This window comes from Pezoporus occidentalis, unplaced genomic scaffold, assembly GCF_034315485.1.
Source record: "Pezoporus occidentalis ecotype Australia unplaced genomic scaffold, CSIRO_AGI_Poc_V1 ctg60, whole genome shotgun sequence".
In the NCBI taxonomy this organism is placed as follows: Eukaryota; Metazoa; Chordata; class Aves; order Psittaciformes; family Psittacidae; genus Pezoporus; species Pezoporus occidentalis.
Genome location: NW_026915944.1, coordinates 1,179,173 through 1,199,616, shown reverse-complemented (window position 1 = coordinate 1,199,616; position 20,444 = coordinate 1,179,173). Strand labels below are relative to the sequence as shown.

At 42.3% G+C, this 20,444-nt stretch overlaps 1 protein-coding gene across 2 annotated transcripts; it reads right to left on the bottom strand.

Moving 5' to 3' along the window:
• Positions 1-1,109: 1,109 nt before the first annotated feature.
• Positions 1,110-20,100, bottom strand: TMEM114 (transmembrane protein 114). 2 transcript variants are annotated; one of them, XM_062639389.1, is made up of 5 exons: positions 19,887-20,100; positions 18,889-18,969; positions 9,881-10,018; positions 7,038-7,277; positions 1,110-1,219 (listed from the first exon to the last, which is right to left on the bottom strand). In XM_062639389.1, the coding sequence occupies exons 1-4, from the start codon at positions 20,068-20,070 to the stop codon at positions 7,045-7,047; spliced, it is 636 nt and encodes a 211-aa protein (XP_062495373.1). In that variant the 5' UTR covers positions 20,071-20,100; the 3' UTR covers positions 1,110-1,219; positions 7,038-7,044. The 2 variants fall into 2 exon arrangements, with proteins under 2 accessions (XP_062495373.1, XP_062495374.1); XM_062639390.1 differs by lacking the exons at positions 1,110-1,219; positions 9,881-10,018 and having other exon boundaries at positions 6,691-7,277.
• Positions 20,101-20,444: the final 344 nt, after the last annotated feature.

The window sequence follows — 20,444 nt, the reverse complement described above, 5'->3', positions numbered from 1 at the left end:
GCCTGTGGGAAGGACTCATGTTGGAGAAGTTCATAGAGGACTGTCTCCTATGTGAGGGACCCCACGCTGGAGCAGAGGAAGAGTATGAGGAGCCCTTTCCTGAGGAAAAAGGAATGGCAGAAGAAACACGTGATGAACTGACTACAACCTCCATTCCCCATTCCCCTGTGCCACTGGTGGGGGAGGAGGTAGAGAAAATCTGCATTGAAGTTCAGCCTGGGAAGAAAGAAGGGCTGGGGAGCAATGTTTTTAAGATTTGGTTTTATTTCTCATTATCTGCTGATTTGATTGACCCACAACACAGGTCTATGGGCTTTGGACCAGTGATCAACAAATACATGGAGCTATTTTAACTGAAGCAGTGCCAGAACCAACAATGTCCTCTTGCTCTTCAGAGGCAGATAATTCTCACCTACTCCCACAGGAGCTCCCACAGCACAGACCCAGACTAAATCCTTGTGGTTTCATGTCCACATTATATTCACCAGCATCTCCTCTAAATGTGTGCCATTTCTGCACTTTTTTCATCCTCAAGGATCCCTTTGACCTCCCCCATCCCTCTCTGCCACCCCTTGAGGAATTCTTTGAATTCGTGACTAGTATTGTCCAGTAGCTCTGTGTACTCTAACCATTCAAACAGTACTGCTTGCTCAGTACAGATGTTTTTCTTCAATTTAAATGAAGCCAATTGCCTATGAGTTTGCAATTCACTAGAAAATAATGGCAACAGTCAGTGTCTTCATCTCAGTAACGTATTTTGGGGAAAACACAGCAAAGAACTGGGTATAAAATAAACATTAGCTTCAGCAAGAGGAAGATTATAATGTCACTTGTACCAAATTACATGAGGTCCTTTCCAGGATGTCTTCTCTTTCTAGCATAATTCTTCAAAATGTTCAAAGCTAATTTGACTATTCCAGACCATCTTTTTTAATTCGTATTCAGGCCAAATTTCAGAGAAATTCAGGGGTTATACAAATATTCAGGAGCAGATGACACTCTTTATTACCACTGTACCAGATCTTGCAGGAAGCCAGAATTAGAAGTTTAGGAAAGCCATGGAAATGAGAATTGCTCTAATTCAATAACAAATTCATTGGCTTTCTAAATTAGATTTGATCACGTGACTATTTTATATTGTAGCTGCATAAGTATCTTATAAATACCTACCACATGTGACACAGGCACTTCAAAAGCACATGCAAACTGTACAATAGATCTGAAAAAAAAGTTAAAGAAAAATGTGTATCTTGGATCTTCCATGTCTTAGTAAATAATTCCCAGCTCTGAGAAGTCATTTTATTTAATTTTACAACATTCAAAACCACTGGAAAATAACATCTGTAATAAATATTCAAAAAATAACTCAGATGGTATTTTACTGTTACAGTTTCCAGTAACATCCAAGTAACACCATACAAATTGCATTATAAATAGCTTCACCAGCACCAAAACATAGAAATATCACATTTTACATAATTCACTTCAGCACATAGAATTTAGGATACAAAGGATTTTTTTCTTACTCTTCTTACAGCTCTGATTTGATAAGCTTTAACTTGTAAAATGACTCAATTACACAGTCTCAGCACAAGGCAAAATGGAAGATACGTGAAAACCAATGTGGGAGCAGGTGAGAATTACAAAATTGTACTGTCTACTCACAGAATTTCTACTGCTCAGTCTATTCAGGACTTGCTTCATCCCGATAACAAGCAAGGTGTGCCAACTAAGGTCTTGGACTGAGATTCAGAAACTCTGGTTTCAAGTGACCTTGGACAGTTTTTCTGCCTCTGTTCTCCATTCACAGCATGGCACTAATAATGTTTCCTTATATCTCCAGAGACTGTAAGGCCTCAGAAGCACCCTGCCACTATCTTTTTGTAAAGTAATTGGTACTGTGTGAGTAAGATTAAGAGCTGAGCTCCATAAGAGTAAATGTGCAAACTTTAATGCAAGACACAATGATGAAATTGTTCTGATATTTAACAGAGGTAGGTAAATGATGCCCTTTGCGCTACTGGGAAAAGTACAAGGGACTTGCCCAGTGACACAGTGTGCCTTGCTGACACGGCTCTTGAGCCACAGTCGTGAACAGTGATATGCTGAAGTCCTCCAGAAATACATGGCCTAACAGAAATGTAGCGGAGCTGTTAACACATCCAAGTCTTTATTGAAAGCCATAGCAGGCAGGGGGAAAATTCTTCCTTAACTTCAGTAGGCAGTGAAGTAAATTTTGTCTTAAACACTTGTTACCCAGAGGAAAAACTAATTAAGAAAACCCAGACTTCTTGGCAGCTAAGATGAAAACACAGGTATTCTGTGTTTCCAGTTTATGCCAAAAGTTTTCAGCACAAGTTAAGCATATTCTAGCACAAAGCATGTGAACAAATTTCATTAAAAAGAAGCACTGTCAAAATTGCTACATAAAAAGTGGGAAATGCATCAGATTCGTCTTCTGCACTACAGAACTGAAAAAGCAGGCAGTAATAAGCTGAAACTGGTAAGTGTATAGCCTGAGCAACTGACAGACTGTGGCTGGCTAAGTAGGTACTTAAAACATCTGGAAAAGAACCTGTATCTTTCTCTTGCAGTACATTCCCCACTGCACTACACTTGAGAATTTCACCATCATAGTCACTACTACATGGCTTTCTGGGTTGCAAGCACACGCTGCCAGTTCATGTTGAGCTTCTTGTCAACCAGCACCACCAAGTCCTTCCCCTCAGGGCTGCTCTCAATCCATTCTCCACCCAGTCTGTAGTTGTGCTTGGAATTGCCCAGCCCACGTGCAGGACCTTGCACTTGGTCTTCTTGGACTTCATGAGGTTTGCACGGTCCCACCTCTTGAGCATGTCCAGGTCCCTCTGGATCCCATCCTTACCCTCCAGTGTATTGACCACACCATGCAGCTTGGTGTTGTCAGCAAATTTACTGAGGGTGCCTCAAGATCACACTCTCTACCACAAGGTAGCCATCTCAGAGCACCTCTGCTGGTAGAAGCTGCCAACATGCCTGCAATCCTACAATGCACACTTATCAGGACTCTCAGAAAAGTAACCAAAAGCTAAGTGAGCTGTGCATACCAGCCTGTCCCTTAATTCGCACCCCCAGACTTTCCACTTGGTCCTCATCTGCCCCTGGACAGAACTCAATGCACTCTTCAATACCCTCTAACCAGCTTCAGAGAAGTAACCAAAAGCTAAGTGAGCCGTGCATACTGGCCTACAAGGTACAGCTGGTTAGAGGGTCTGGTAATGGGACGGCTGGTTAGAGGGTCTGGAGCGCAAGTGGTGTTTGCCTCCATACCTGTTACAAGCAAGGGCGAAGAGATAAATAGGAAGAGACTGCAGATTAATGTATGGCTATGGGACTGGTGCCAAAGGCAGGGGTTTGGGTTTTTCAATCATGGGCTGCTATATGAGACACCTGGTTTGCTGGTGGCAGGTGGGACACATCAGTCTCAGAGGGGGAGAAGGTTTCTGGGGCAGGAGTTAGCAGGACTCATTGACAGGGCTTTAAACTAGATATGAAGGGAGAAGGGGAGATAACTGGGCCTGCTGGGGACAAGCCCAAGAGAAACACGCTAGGGCCTGAAGGATGGTGGACTAGGGAGGACTCTCAATCTATTGTTTCATTTGAGGGAGAGTTGTTTAGACCCTGTCCCGCAGGGGAAAAAGGGTACCTGGGCAAGAGTTAGCAGAGCTCACTCACAGAGCTTTAGGTTAGATTCAAAGTGCGAGGGGGCTGTAGCTGGGTTTGAACTAGTGGGGCACTGTTCTAGTATGAATGAAGACCAGAAGGCCTCCCACCTCCCAAGGGTGCCACTAGCGTGCTCTGCTCGCTCCCTGAAATGCCTGTACACCAATGCACGCAGCATGGGGAATAAACAGGAGGAGTTAGGAATCTGTGTGCAGTCTAAAGGTTATGACCTGGTGGCAATTACAGAGACATGGTGGGATAGCTCACATGACTGGAATGTGGTCATGGACGGCTATGTCCTTTTTAGGAAAGATAGGTCAGCAAAGCGAGGTGGTGGAGCTGCTCTTTATGTGAGAGAGAGACTAGAACGTATTGAGTTCTGTCCAGGGGCAGATGAGGACCAAGTGGAAAGTCTGTGGGTGCAAATTAAGGGACAGGCTGGTATGGGTGGCACAGTTGTGGCAGTCTATTATAGACCTCCTGATCAGGATGGAGTTGATGAGGCTTTCTACAGGCAACTGAAAGCAGCCTCACGACTACATGCCTTGGTCCTTATGGGGGATTTTAACTACCCTGATATTTGCTGGAAGACTTACACAGCCAATCATTCACAGTCTAGGAGGTTCCTCCAGTGCATTGATGATAACTTCTTAATGCAAATGGTGGATGAACCAACTAGGAGAGGAGCACTGCTGGATCTGGTACTCACCAACAAGGAGGGTCTGGTTGAAGCGGTGATGGTCAATGGCAGCCTGGGCTGCAGTGACCATGAGATGGTGGAGTTTAGGATCCTGCATGGGAGGAACAGAATACCTAGCAAGGCCACATTTCTGGATTTCCGAAGGGCAAACTTTGGCCTCTTCAATCAATTGCTAAGGGAAGTATCATGGCAAAGGGTACTAGGTGATAAAGGGGCTCAAGATAGTTGGTCAGCATTCAAGGACCACTTCTTCAAAGCTCAGGATCAGTGTCCCAGTGAGTAGGAAGTCAAGTAGGGGAGCCAGAAGACCAGCATGGTTAAACAAGGAACTGCTGGGCAAACTCATACGGAAAAAGAGAATCTATGGATTATGGAAGGAGGGGCTGGCCACTTGGGAGGAATATAGGACAGCTGTTAGAGGATGTAGGGAAGCAATTAGGACAGCTAAGGCCTCCTTGGAACTTAATCTGGCAAGTCGGGTCAAGGACAATAAAAAGGCCTTCTTCAAATACATAGCGAATAAAACTAACACAAGAAGCAGTATAGGCCCACTGCTGAATGAGGTGGGTGCCCTGGAGACAGAAGATATAAAGAAGGCAGAGGTGTTGAATGCCTTCTTTGCCTCTGTCTTTACTCCTGCAGACTCTCCCCAGGGGACCCAGATTCCTATAGCCCTGGAAGGAGTCAGGATAAAGGAGGAGTTTGTTTTGGTAGATGAGGATTCGGTTAGGGATCAGTTAAGTAATCTGGACGTCTATAAATCAATGGGTCCGGATGGAATACACCTGTGGGTGCTGAGGGAGCTGGCGGAGGTCATTGCTGAGCCACTCTCCATTATCTTTGGTAAGTCGTGGGAAACAGGTGAGGTGCCTGAGGATTGGAGGATGGCAAATGTCATGCTGGTCTATAAGAAGGGCAAGAAGGAGGACCTGGGTAATTATAGACCAGTCAGCCTTACCTCCATCCCTGGAAAGGTGATGGAACAACTTATTCTTGACACCATCTCTAGGCATATCAAGGATGAGGGGGTCATTAAGAGCAGCCAACATGGCTTTACCAAGGGGAAGTCATGTTTGACCAACCTTATAGCCTTCTATGAGCAAGTAACTAGGTGGATGGATGATGGTAGAGCGGTAGATGTGGTTTTTCTTCATTTCAGTAAGGCATTTGATACTGTCTCCCACAGCATCCTCATAGATAAGCTAAGGAAGTGTGGGCTTGATGATCAGGTAGTGAGGTGGATCGAGAACTGGGCGGAAGGAAGAAAGCAGAGAGTTGTGGTCAATGGGGCAGAATCTAGCTGGAGGTCTGTGACTAGTGGAGTCCGTCAGGGGTCGGTGCTGGGACCAGTGCTGCTTAATATTTTCATCAACGACCTGGATGAGGGAACTGAATGTACCCTCAGCAAGTTTGCTGATGACACTAAACTGGGAGGAGTGGCTGACACACCAGGGGGTTGTGTTGCCATTCAGCAAGACCTGGACAGGCTGGAGAGTTGGGCGCAGAGGAACTTGATGAAATTCAACAAGGGCAAGTGTAGAGTCTTGCATCTGGGGAAGAACCCCATGTACCAGTACAGGTTGAGGGCTGACCTGCTGGACAGTAGTGAAGGGGAAAGGGACCTGGGGGTCCTGGTGGATAGGAGGATGACCATGAGCCAGCAATGTGCCCTTGTGGCCAAGAAGGCCAATGGCATCCTAGGGTGCATTAGAAAGGGTGTGGTTAGTAGGTCAAGAGAGGTTCTTCTCCCCCTCTACTCTGCCTTGGTGAGGCCGCATCTGGAATACTGTGTCCAGTTCTGGGCCCCACAGTTCAAGAAGGACAGGGAATTGCTTGAAAGAGTCCAGCGCAGAGCTACAAAGATGACTAAGGGAGTGGAACATCTCTCTTATGAGGAGAGGCTGAGGGAGCTGGGTCTCTTTAGCTTGGAGGAGACTGAGGGGTGACCTCATCAATGTTTACAAATATGTAAAGGGTGAGTGTCAGGATGATGGAGCTAGGTTTTTTTCAGTGATGTCCAGTGACAGGACAAGGGGCAATGGGTGTAAACTGGAGCATAGGAGGTTCCATGTGAACATCAGGAAAAATTTCTTTACTGTGAGAGTGACAGATCACTGGAACAGGTTGCCCAGGGGGGTTGTGGAGTCTCCTACATTGGAGATATTCAAGGCCCACCTGGACAAGTTCCTGTGTGATGTACTTTAGGTTACCCTGCTCTTGCAGGGGGGGTGGACTAGATGATCTTTTGAAGTCCCTTCCAACCCTTAGGATTCTGTGATTCTGTACTCTGAGGCACTTCGCTGGGACAGCTGAAAGGAGAAAAGAAAGCAAGATATCTGCCTGTTCTAAGCAATGGTTTGAGATGCCGTATTTGCTGACAGATGAAACTATTTTGGAGATGCTAACACTGCAATGTATTTTCTTCTGAAGTCATAAGAGTTTCCTTATTGACAACACTTCATATGTTTTACTGATTTATCAGAATCTTTGTTTTTTGTAGCTGTGAGGAAAAAGGTTTATGGCAGCTGACAAGAAACTCAGTCACAGCCTTGCCAATTTTATTACCCCTAGTGACCAGATGGACCAAGCAATCCACACTTCTAGGCTCTGTGGCGTTCTGATGCTGCAATGATACCTGTTGCTCATAACACCTGTTCACGTCGTTGTTTCAGACCCACAACTCTTGCTGCCAGGAGAAACACAGCCCCAGTGAGCACTTCTGCGACAAAGGAGATCCAGACTAGTGCCAGTGACCAGCCAAACCTGATGTCAATTTCTACCAGGAGATCCTTACTCCTCAGGAGGCAGACAGCTTCTTTGAAGGCAGCAGCTGAATATGCAATATAAACACTGATCCCAGTAAGTGTAACAAGAGCTGGGAAAGAAAAGCATATTCAGCTAGTTAGCATCCACTGCAGAAATTAAAAACAATTAACTGGGTATCTCCTAGGGCTTCTTTGTCAATCCTTTCTATCTGCCCAAGCTAGGTAACTAGCTAGCCTGTTTAGCTCTGAAATCTAGCTGAGGCTGTTTTCTGGGGATGAGTGAAAGGGAAGTAAAGGGACAGTTATTTCTGTCCACTGAGTTTAACGTGTTCTCACTGTTAAATACTGAATCAAAATGTGTAACAGCAAGCCTCCCACAATAAAAATCTAGTCATGTTTTTTACAGATATCTAATGCATGTACATTTCCAGACTGTATTATAAAGCATCCTGATTTCTCATTGCTGTGCACCACGTGCAGTTATGTACTTCCACGCAAGAAAGCCCAGAGATTGTCTCTGGAGACAGAGATTGTCGCATTTCAGGTCAGTGATCTGAATTTACGATGTTTTCTAATTTGGGGTATCACAAGTTTTGAGTGTTCAATGTACATGTGTCTGTCTTTACTGTCTCCTCCCACCAAGTGTTGTGGAGTCATGACTATTAATCACTTCCAAATAATTGAGCAAAAGACATCCTTGGAGCAGACTAAAAATAAGTTAATAAAGCCAGATGTTTTCAGAATGAAAGCACTGTAGAGCAACTAGCAAACTTAGGGAATAGCACATCTAGCACAGGTACATGCTACATCCTGGGCCTGGCACCTATGTTACTCAAAGGACATACGTTAACGAAAGTCACAACTTTACTGGATCAGTGGCAGGCAACATGTGATAGAAATGCCCTGGATTAAAGGACCGTAGCCAGGGCAAAATAGATCCTGGAATACTTGTAGGACAAGATAGTGTCTTATCTGATTCTGAGATAAATTTTGGTCTAGCTTTTTGCTAAATCACAGTGTAAGTCTAGACGAGTTTGCATTTTTGGCAGAAAGACAAGTTTGAGTAGAGGCTAACCAAGACAGAAGAGTATTGGGTTATCCAACAGTCAAAATTCATACTCATATTACTGTTTTTAACCATGCTGTGGTGACTGCAAGGGTGAGGGGAGAAATCACTTTATACCTTTTGCCAGCAGAAATGGAAATGACTGTTTTGTTGACATTTTCAACAAGGTATGCCAAGGTCTGTGATCCCCTTAAATGTGGCTGCATTTCAACAAAATGGGGAAGCAAAATGAATGTCCTGGGGTGTGGAACAGTTCTGGTACTTTGGAAAAACCGCAGGTTTCTGAAATTGCAGCATAAAATTTCTTTCTGCTGAGATAACTATCTAATCAATACTGAACTTTGTGAACTAGAATATCCTATACAACTGTGCATACCTGTTACATGCATCAAGCCTCAGTGCAGTTGAAAGAGCTGAGCAATACCACCTGAGCAGGAAGAGGGTCTGGTGTCACATCAAAGTGCCCCCTGCAGTCACTCTGTTTATGCTGTCCTGGGAAACAGCACTAGCTGCAACTTGAAAACATGTTCAAGCGCTCCTCTCTTACTACCGTCTTTGTGTTTCCTTTCCCCCTTTGCAACCCCAAGTGTGCTAGAAAGGCATAGTACTCCACTCCTCAGCAGGGTAATCATGCTTTGCACTTCATGGCTTTTCATTTTTCACTTACTATTTGGAGTAGTTTCCAAACAGCCTAAGCCTTTTTAGTGAATACAGCTTTCTGATGTTCTAAGGAAATAGAGCTTACTTTTTCTTTTTGAAGAAGAAAAGCATAATGGAAGATGGTTGGTCTTTGTAAGAGCATTTCAGACTAAAAGGTCATTCAAGACTTTGAGACAGCAGCATTTGCTTTCAGCAATCTCTTAGCATTCTTTTCTTAGAAACAGGGATTGTATGATCAGGTGGCGAGGGCCAATACCGAGGATTCCCTTTTCTGCTGGGGAAAATTTCTGTTTAAGTTACATCGTGAAACAGTACTGAAAATCTATCTGGAGAAGAAAATGGAAGTGGATTTAAGCCCAGTTTTTCTACTTTGACAGAACATTTTTAATTTCATAAAGGAAATGGTTTTGGTTACAGCAAAAATAATAGAACACAAAATGTAAAAGAATTTTAGCAGCTTCAGATTGAAATGTTACACTCCAACTAAAATAACTCTTTGGGGGTTCCTTTTGTGACCCGAAGTCTGGGGACTCCTCTCTAGTTCAAAGCTGGCACTGAATCTGACCCAGAAATGCCTACCAAGGCCCTTTTGAGGGTCAAGTACCTTTGAAAAATGTCAGTTTTCTTAATAGTTTTAAGATCTGTGCAAGTCTATCGAATCCTATGCTTTACTAATTACAAAGTCACTCCTCCATTACTCCATTACCGTGTCTGTGGAGAATTTGGGTACTGCGCTGAGAAGGTATTATATCTTCTGTGTCCACAAGGATATATGATTGTGTGTGATTATTTGTTTTTCCTGACTCTGAGTGGCAGCTTTCTATTCCAGAACCCTGTCAGGAGCTGAGCAGACCAAGTAAATGAACACCAGCATTATTCTGAAAGTAAACTCTTGCTTAGCTTTTTTTCCCAGGAAGACAAAGCGATGTTTCCCAGATAAAATGTCTTCTTATTTAAAACAGTAAAGACAGGAGTCTGATATAGTACCTCCAAAAAGAAAGAGCAGTCCTGTCATTAGAAGTAGTAGGTAGGCCCTGGCAATAATACTGATGAATCCAGTCATTCCTCCAAAAATCATCAATATCAGGCTGAGAGGCATCAGGATGACAAATGTTCCGTGCATATCTGAAGAAAAATTAAGAATTTTAGTATTTTATTATGGTATCATTGGATGTAGTAATAATTATTGAGTGCAGAGCCCCTGAAAGGATCAAAGCCTTATTCTGTGCTGCAAAAACAAGGAGGTGGACAATCTCTTGGGTTTTCAGTTAGCAGGACAAATAAATGGTATGGAGAAAAAGGTAAGATACAGAGTGAGCCTTTCACAGGACCACAGCCTGCGTTTCAAAGAGAGACCACAAATATAAAGGATACGCCTACATGGATATATTTAGGCAATTAAACTGTTCCCAGATATTAAACCTAGCTGGATAACAGAAGATGCATTGCATATCAGGTAGTAACTGACAGCCTTAATAAAAAGTAGCCCTGGCTATCTGAATCATACAGAGCACAGTGAGTGGCATTGTTCTCTTCTGTGTGGGTGGTGAGATCCAGCATATATTTTGGTTAAACACTTTCTTTTCTGTCACGTGTCCTCTGCTGAACAGATCTAGCAAATTGTTGACCTTTTCCTTTGTTGAAGCTGACCATCAACTAGAGGTAAATTTCCCCATCCAGCTCTGATTCTATGTCTGTCATTGTTTTCTACAGCAGCTTCACTAAGTACATTAACCTATTGCTTCCTCTCATGCTAAATGTTTTACATTAATCTTTCTTGATCGCTACAACATTTTAATAGCTGTGTAAACAGAGGGCTGCTATGTATTTTTTCATATCACACCATTTTTTCCATCATAAACCATCTTTGTGTCATTGCTCTCTCTCATGCAATCCATCAACAATGTTCAACCCAACCTTTTCTAGAATAATAACAAAAAAGTAATTCCAACTTCCAGAACAATTTATTTCATACCAGAATGAAGTGCAGAGTCATGGAGAAAGGAAAACTTAAAATCCATTTGATGAAGGGCTCTAGGCTTTGCTGTCTCATTTAATTTCACAGAGGACAATACACCATTACCTGGCTCCCAAGGAAAAGGAGCCAGTTAAGAGATCACAGTTTGTGTGTGATCAGATTATCAATTTTTTAAGACACTGTAACTGCCCACTGAATTGGAGATACTGCACCTGCCATGGCTAAGGATCCAGCTTGTCCTCTTCAATAACATTATAAGGCTCAAGCACATACATATCTCTGTCCAGTTGTAGAACCTGGGAAGGTTAGGAAGAGCCTTCACAGGATCAAGGCAGATGCTATTAATTTCTTTACTTGGGTGGAATGTGGCTTCAAGACATAATGATTTGTTTTGTGTAGTACAGAACATGCTCACAAGGAAAAATGTGGCAATTGACAAAGTTTCCATTTCTGCTTATGCTGATATTATATTCTCATATTTAGTCCCATATATGCCCACATCAGTATCAGCTGATGCTTAGGAAGCATGAATTCAGCATTCTGCATTGAAGGGAGCACTTTCTTTGCTTCTAAATCTGAGGATAGTCCCTTCAGCAAAACTGGCCACAGCTGCTGTTGCTGGCTAAGAAACCCAAACCCACAGCAATTCTCAGAAACTAGAAGTCAAATCAACCTTCAGCTGTGTATAAACCAGTATGTTGAAACTGTTTGCAAATCTTAGTTGAATACCAAGAGGAGAAATAGCCATGAAACTTAGTTCAGAAGTGGTTGTCAGGGACTAGATGAGACCTGATATGACAGTATAGAGATGTGGCACACAATCTAGTTCTCATATTCTAGAGAGGCAGCAGAACCAGGATAGTCTTTGGCCTCGTTTTTGCTTCCTGTGTGTATTAGGTCTGATTTTGCTTCCCTAGCATTTTCATATCTATGTGCCCTCTTAGATTTTGTCTTGCAAGTAAGAGGTGAAAAGGGCTTGCAGGAAGGTAGGAGAGTGTAAAATCTGATGCAATTAACATTTTAAAAATATGCATGGTGCAACTCCGTCCTCAGACCTGGCTTTGCTGGGTGGGAAGAAATATAAACAAGGTCATCACTGGGCCTGTGCTTTGTGATTTGCCAGGTGTTCCTCACTAATCAAAGTTGCTGCTAAGAAACTATTCCTCAGGATATTAACTCTAACAGTTGCTGTTTCTCTGACTTTCCTTTTCATGGTGTCATTTCAGCTACTGCAGCTAGGATACCTTAGCCAGGACAAGTGTGGATGAAGGAAATAAAGCTCTGAATGTAACGTTTTGAAGCAAAGGGAAAATAACGCCGTATCAGGCTGTTCTCCTGGGGAGTGTTATAGATTGTGTTAATGATCTGTGACAACTGCATGCAATATCAGAATAACTCTGATTTGTATGCCCTCATCAGTGGAAATCAAGGTTTCAGTGATATCTCAGCTGAAACCCACAGATCCCACTGTGACCAGAGCCTTGCTTTTCCTACACACTGCTGGGATCACATTTCTCATGAATCACCTGCAGCTTTTTAAAAATGAAACATTTAATGGATTGAATTTGGTTCAACAGCACTTGTATCACCTCCAGTGTTCTAGTTCAATACCTAATAGCCATTGGTCCTTCTATGAAATCTGCAACTGTCTGGGAAACTTACTTATTCTAAAATGCTGCCATGGAAACCACTCAGGAATCTGAATTCATGCCGTCTGGCGTATGATATTATGCCTTAATTAGAGGGACAGAATTAGTTTATAGAAGAACATGACTTAAAATATCTTTACTGTGTTTCTGTCTTCAATAATCATCTGTGAAAGAAGTTAAAACATTAATTTTGCAGTCATTTTAATGTTTCTTAGTTTGTGTTGAAACACATATATGATTAATTATCCATATTACTGAATTCATTTTGATTCAATTAATCTAGTATTAAAAAAATAACAGCCTAAGTATTTTGCACAAGAAGAGGTATATGCACTTGCCTAGGAAACAGAATTAGTTTCCCACATCTCAATGCCCGAGTTCCCACTCAGTCCAACAAGAAAGATCCTGTAGTTTAATCTTGACAATATTGAAACAAACTGATGAACATTTACAAAACTTTTTTTTTGTAGAAACAATACTTAAATTGCTTGATCTGAATTAATAGTTTTACACCAGCTAGCCAAAGCTTTTTTACTACAGGCCTGACCAAACGTCTGTATGAATGACATCTGCAGTGTGTGTCCAGATTTGGCAGACAATTCTAAATTATCACCCAACACAGCTGTTGATGAGTGCTTTGTAACAGAAATCTGTGGAATGAACTAGAAAATGTGAATGGTGTCAAAAGTAACCAACTGCAGCTCTAGCAGTTTTGTTAATCATCTCCTGCTAGTATGCTGGAGCTTGTTTCAGACTAACTTTGGATCTGTTTGCACAGCTTACAGCAAACAGTCTTCAGACATCTAAAACAGTCACCTCATCAGAAATACTCCACAGCCAGCAGCTCTGAAGAGCTTAATTAAGGACTTGTTTGTTTGCCCCAACAGCAACTAAATAGCCAGTTAGAAAGACAAAAGCCTCTATCTGAAACAGAAAGCTGGTAGTAGCTAAAACCAGTGGGACGGCCCTGGAAAGACTTGGTGAAGTCAGGAAGAAACAGTGCAATGAGAAAGCCTGACCTGCTTGCAAGGAAAGAAGGAACTTAGAGGAATAGTGAGCAACAGAGAAGAACTGCTGTCTGTGGCTAAATGTGGGCTTGAACCCAATGGACACAGATGCTTGGATTCCCTCCTCTTCAGTAGAGAAAAGATGATGGTGGAGGAGAGCTCACAGGGTTAGGGTATTCCAAGATAAGTAGCTAAGCTTTGGACTTGTGTTACATGTTTTGGCTTTATGCTTGTCTCATGCAAGAAGTCTGAGCTAAACTGGAAGGCAAACTGCAGACGGCAGAAATAAAATGATGCTGCACTTGGTACAGGTGGACATTGATGAAAACCTTCGATACTAGGAACGGGTAGAATGATAAACATAAGTGATGCATTGTGGTTCACATTCTATTGCTACGGCAGCAAAGAATTTGAAAATGAGAATATTCATCAGAAGTTGTCACTCATTAGGTCTTGGATGCAGTGATGCTAAAGTTATCTTGGATTTCTATGTCTATTTATTGTAATATCTACTGCAAGCACTGAAGCAAGTGCTCACTGGAACCTCTTTGAAGGAGGAGCAACCACTGTTGCTCTGAAACAAAATAGATCTGTTTAGGTATGCACCTACCATAACAGTAAGTTAGAATTTCTATGTACATCATTTGGGTCTTATTTCACCCAGTCTCTGAACTAGCTCTTGACGGCTACTCCAGCCCTAGCTGTTTCCTTCTAATTACTTTAAACCAAAAGGAAAAAATACAAAAAACTGTGAACCCCTCATGAAAAATGTAATGGTAGTCAAAGGCATTCTGGGATTATATAACTATAAGCATGTAAATTGGTAAAAATTAAGCAGGATCATAAAGAGTGGGGAGAAGTGTGAAAGCAGCTGGTTGGTGACTGTTACAAGGTCTACATGATGTAAGGAAATCCAGCCTTGTTTAACTGCACTATTAAACTAATTTTATTGAGGAAGAAAGCAAGGCAGCTGTAACACTGTAATAACTAAGGCATCAGGAACTGCCCCTACTGCAAAGACTGTTTCCCTTCAGGAAGCACCAGCTTGTCTGCAGCCACAGGGTTCCAGCTACACTGATGTCTAAAAGGGAAAAATTAAAACACTTTGGGCAAAAGGATTTAAGCAGTTGTGCATGGGCAGCTGCACACTTTTTGGTTTTGTAACAAGACAAACATTTTCTTCTAGCCATATATAAGCAGAAACCACATCCATTAACTGATCATCTCTGGAGGTCCCAGGAGTGGAGTACTAAAAATGACTTGTAACAGGAAATCATTCACCAGCCATGATGTTCATGTTACTAACAAAAAAAACAGGGTTGCCAGTGGTTGTCAGCTTTGTGGCAATTTGGTTTTAAACTCTAAAGGGTTGGGGGGGAAGGCACACACACACAAAAAAAAAAAACCCTCCTCATGTTAACAAATTTCATTGTGCTTTAAGAAGACCTTAGCCGCTGTTCAGAACATAGAAAGAAGTAATTTTCCTATTACCAAGCAGGGGTCACTGTCCTGCCGTAACAGACACAAAGGAGCAGGTTACTTGGGTTTCCAAAAAGTCAAGCTCATAGAATGGTTTTGACAGGATACATTAGTATGCAGCAACCACATTACTTTCTTCTTTTGACAACTCGTCTATCCTGCAGGAAGCACCAAGTCCAAGAGTATAAACTGATTTTGATTAGAAATACTTCAAAATTGTTCATTTTGCAGGGATTACACTGGTGCTGTCTTTAGGTAAATCTATATTGGTATTTACTTCTTATTAACAATAAAGACTTTGGTAAATGAAAAATATTTATATTACATAAATGCCCCAAGAGTAACCTTCCCAGTTGGGCTTTGGGTTCGATTTGTTGGGGCTTGGGGGTTTTGGTTGGTTGGTTTGTTTTGGGGTTTTGGGGGGTTGGTTTTTGGTTTTGATTTTATTTCCTTTTTTAAGAATTTTTTTTTTTAAATCTGCAACTCTTTAGGCAGACTTTTTTAGTTGATTAAAAACTGCCATTCCTTCTATGCACCAATTTCCCTCTCTCTGGACATGATGCTCAACATTTAGATGCCTGAGGAAAATGGCAAAGCTGCTCAGAACTCCTGGTGCAGCTTCCTCTGAAGTCAGAGTGACATCCTTCTTCTACCATGTAGCAAGAGATTGAATTCAGCTCATCATGGAAAGAAGTTGCTCTTTCTGCTTGTCTCTCGTGGCTGGCACAGGAGAATGAATGGCAAGACAAGATATCCAAGGTGTCTTTGACAACAGATTTCAGTTTTAAAGGTGACTTTCAGAGGACTATCTTTAATCCTAGTACTTTAATACTAGCTCTTTAATCCCCAAGAGACCTTAGTAACTGTCTAAATGGTGAAAAGTGACACTTTTCTTTTAATACTGCATGGGACAGAGTAAAATGTACATTTCTAGAAAAAAGAATTTTTTTAAAATGTGGAATTTTCAGAAGAGCTGGTGGTAGGCAGGCAGGTGGTGTATTGTGATGATTTAAACAAATTTAAACCATGCCATCATGTGATCTTTAGTAGGAAAATACTTTTTATGCTCTGGGTTTGAGGGTACACACCATATGTTCAGATGGAGGGAGTAGCAAAAAAAGAAATACAAGCTTAAAGTACAGGAGAAGGCACGTGTTTGATCCATTAGAGAAACTGCTGAGGAGTACTCTTGTGATGTGAAAAATACATTGCACTCTCAGGCTTAACAAGACCTAGGTTGATTGCCTGAGTAGTATTGCTGGCAGCACAGAACTTTCATTTGTACACCCTTCTTTTCTTTAGCTTGCCAGTAGCTCTACTTGAAGTCTGCAATAAGCCTAAAAGGAATCTGCTGGGGATGAATAGGAGAGAGATTGGAAATGGGGAGGGAGAGAACGTGAAGGCTTTTCATTCTCTAATGAAAGGTTTGTCTTCTGGCACTGACTAGCACTTCTCTTTCCACTTAGACCCAGCTCTTTGCACTCAGATACAGACATTCTCCCATCTTTTTGGCACTTTTGCCTAATTAAGACATGCCAGGAAGAGTATGGGAACTCTGAAGAATGGGGGACAGGATTCTCAATGTGTTACTTAAGCACCTGTGTTAGGAGACAACCCTTCTACATCTTTTTAGGAATAATCAGCAAGAAGCATGTTTAATGGTGCCAGAGCTCCTGAAATTCAGCCTGCCAATTTAACAGTGAGAAATATGGGTGTATAGAGGGACAGAAAGAGATTCATTCCACGTGAATATGCCTCACAGACACCTGCACAGGCACACACAGAGAAGAAAAGTCATTTCTTAAAGTAACCGATTAAAGTTGTGCGATTAGCCAGTTTGCCCCATACAGCAACACATGAACAAATTACTGTAACTACACTGAAATCCACGATTTCAGAATTGTCCTCTAAAGTTCTAGTTAGCTAGTGTTGTAGATGAAGATGAAGGTTTGCCCTATCTGCCAAAATACAATTCAGTGAGCACAGTCAGAAATTAGTTAAGAAAAAAGTGTAAGGCTGAAGTAGAAGGCAATATCTCAGTACTTAAACTTAGATGTCATTTAGATCACGATTCTCTAGAAGTACTGTCATGGCACTTGCTATGTTCAGCTGCTATTGCTATGAGTCTGTAGCCTCACGACACTGAAACTGCATTGAAGCTGAGCATCCAAGTATCAAGAAGTTCACTCTGTAGGGCATTCAAATCAAACCTTAAGTTCTTTCAGTTAAAGTATCTCTGATTTCTCATCATTTTTATGCAGACTATGCCTACTTATAGTAAAATCTGGAAGTGTCTTTGCAGACCTGAAGTCTTTGTCCAGGAGCCTAAAAATAGTACTTGATGTAAAAGCAAGAGATAAACAAATTCTCTGAGGCTCTGAAGAGTCTGTAAACATAGCTATGAATCCAATTTTTACTCATATTCACTATTTTCTTACATTTCATGACTAGCAAAGAGCTGTCCTTTGTTTCCAAGCCAACATAATTTTTATAACCAGAAAAGCTCTGTACAGTCTTTGCTTTTGTTTTTGCAGAATTCAGCTTTCATTGAAGCGTCATAATCTAAAATCTCCTCCCCTGAGGAAAATTACAGATATGAACACAACTTTTGAAATGCTAATAATTTTATCCTGAATTTTTATACTATCTCCAACATGACAGCTGAGATGCCCACACTTAAAACATGATCAGTCTTGCTACTTCCAATTAACGTTAAACCCTCAGAGACTTAAGTGGTCCTGCAGACAATCATTTTCAGTGATCCTCACAGTTTTCAGCAACATGAAGCAGCTAAGGCCCTCTGTCTTAAGCAAGGACGATTAAAGAAATGGCACCTTTCAATTTGAAAGCACAGAGAGACAATCTTCTCCTGAGCCTTGACCCTGTCAATATGCGTGTACCACTGTGAAGTAGCCCACCGGGATCTTACTCCTACTTTAACTTTCCAGTTGCTGTTGCAGCACAGCTACATTAACATCAGTACCTCACTGGCTTACTTTTTTACACATACTGCCCTTCTAGCTCTTATCTTCAGAAGCTATTCCAAGAGACTAAAGACACTCTAAGCCTCTCTGAAGGATTGCTCAGGGAAATGGCTGGCTTTGAGGGAAAGAGTACCATTTTAAGACACAGAACAAACGCATATTTTCTGCTTGCAAGGGGAAAACAGAGTCAGCGAGGAGAGTGAAGTAAGCAAAAAGTAAGAGTGCAAGTGCATACACAAGCATGTATGAGCGAAGCATTGTGCAGAATATGAGTCAAAGAACGTAAATCAAATTTTTGGACAAGCCTAGAAATATTTGTAAATCTTTAGTTTGGACTTTGTGAAAACATTCTGACATTTACAAATGAATCTAGAGAAAAAGGAGTAAATATCAACCAATGCAGTTAGAAACTTTATGTTTTTGAACACAATGTTCTTCCAAGACTTTGAACACTGCTTTTAGTCATCTATTTCTTTCCTTAAAATTCCCACATACTTCAAATTTTCTTCAGTGTAAGTAATCCCACTGAAAGGGTAGGTAAGTGACTGAAAGATTTGTTCAAATGTGTGCTTAAGCATTTTCAGTGATCAAACTCTTTTGGGGGGATTTTGAACATTTTTGCCTTTCATTTATGGTAATATTGCACCTTCCTGAGCCATTCCAGACAGAAACAACTTGCTCCTGGGGAAGAATTTAGCTGAACTTGACATCAACTAGATGGCTATTTTAACAGTAACACCATTTAAATACCACATGCGGTGACAGATATCGTATAGAAGCAGAAGGAAAACACTACCTCAAAGAACTGCCTCTCTGAAACAGAAATGGGACCTTGTAATGGGCCAAACAGGGAGGGAAGGGTGGATGGAAATGTAGAATTAATATAGAAGTTACTCACATAAAAGCTGTCTGTGTGAATCAGTGATGTTTGCATTCTCATGCCAGAAAGGGTTTATCAAAGGATAACATTCATTCCTCACTAACAGAGAAGGGAAAAAAACAATGAGAAAAATTAACGCCATAATATCTTATTGCAATATTTCCTCTATTTTTGTGTGTATACATTTGCTCCACAGTAATAGAGAGGGGGGAAAAAAATGAGAAAAAATTACACTTTATCTTCTTGCAATGTATGGGGTTTTTGCACATACATATACTTCATATAAAATTATCTGTTCTAAAAACAGTCATTCCTAGGTAGGGAAGGGAAGGAGGGGATTTTCAGCACTCAGCATTGGCCAGCTTCTGACCCCATGGGGCCTGACACTGAAGTCAAGATGGAAAATCTGCTAATTTCAGTGGGGCTAGGGGTACAGCAGAGGGAAGAAGTCCTTTAACCTGCACCCTCTCCTCTTCTCCACTGCAAATAACATCCTTTCTTGCCCTGATGAACATTACTTCTTGTTTTCAATGGAGGAGTCAAAACCCAAAGAATATGCCCGTCATACAAACTAAACTAAATGGGGAAAATCCTGTCATATCCACATAAGGCTAATGGATCTATCATTAAAATCCAGAGCACTGAAACACCAAGCAAGACCAAATGCAGTATAATCACTTGGTGAACTTGGTAAATCTTCAGTCACTTACCTTTAGTTAGCATAGGATTAAGTTAATTACATTATTTGCAGATACACAACTAATATTATTAACTCTCATATAATTTATATTCATAGTACTTGTTTATATAAATTATATATTACCATTATTTCAATTAATATTCTATATGTTGTTACTTTTTTGATGGCTTTCACCCAGAGCTTTCGCCCCTTAATCCCCCCCTCCCCCGAGTAAGACACAAAAGACCTCTCTTTCCTTCTAAATGGTTCACGCTTATTAAGTAAGTTTGGATTAAAAGTTAACGCAAACGCGGGGCGCCCCGCGCCGCTCACTCACCGCGGCAGGTCCGCCACAGGCCCGAGTGGGAGCTGAGGGCGTCCGTGCCGTTGAGGGACGTCTCCAGCTTGGAGGCATCGATGATGTACCAGAAGTCGGTCGCGATGGCCACCACGAGGAGGACGAAGCTTGACGCTCCCACCAGGGCCACGAGGAGGGACAGGCGGCCCAAGCTCAGCTTCATGCTGCAGCCTCACCGGCACCGGCCGCTCGCGCAGCCACGGCGGGTCCCGCCGCCCTCCCCGAGCCGAGCCCAGCCCAGCCCCGCCCCGCCCGAGCGGCGGGACGCGCAATGGCCCGTCCCTGCTCGCCTGCCACCGGGCGGAGCGGCGACCCCGCAATGATCCGGCTTCAGCCCCGGCTCCGCACCGCGACCGGGTCGAGACCGTACCCTGCTCCCGACCCGACCCGGCCCGGCCCCAGCCGCCAGCCCCGGGCGCTGGCCCGGCTCTGTCCCCGCGGGTGTGCCAATGAATGTGTGTGGGAACGGGGGGAGCCCAGTGCTCCGCGGCACGGACAGGGCAGCCCTAGACGAGAAGGCTCCTAGAAAGCGATACC

Bases quoted from the DNA above. Each gene is read 5' to 3' on its own strand.
- TMEM114 (XM_062639389.1), bottom strand. From the start codon at position 20,070: ATGAAGCTGAGCTTGGGCCGCCTGTCCCTCCTCGTGGCCCTGGTGGGA. The intron at 18,970-19,886 runs GTGAGTGAGCGG...CTTCTCTGTTAG, and splicing joins CCTGTGGCGGACCTGCCGCG to TGAGGAATGAATGTTATCCT. The intron at 10,019-18,888 runs GTGAGTAACTTC...ATTTTTCTTCAG, and splicing joins TTCACACAGACAGCTTTTAT to ATATGCACGGAACATTTGTC.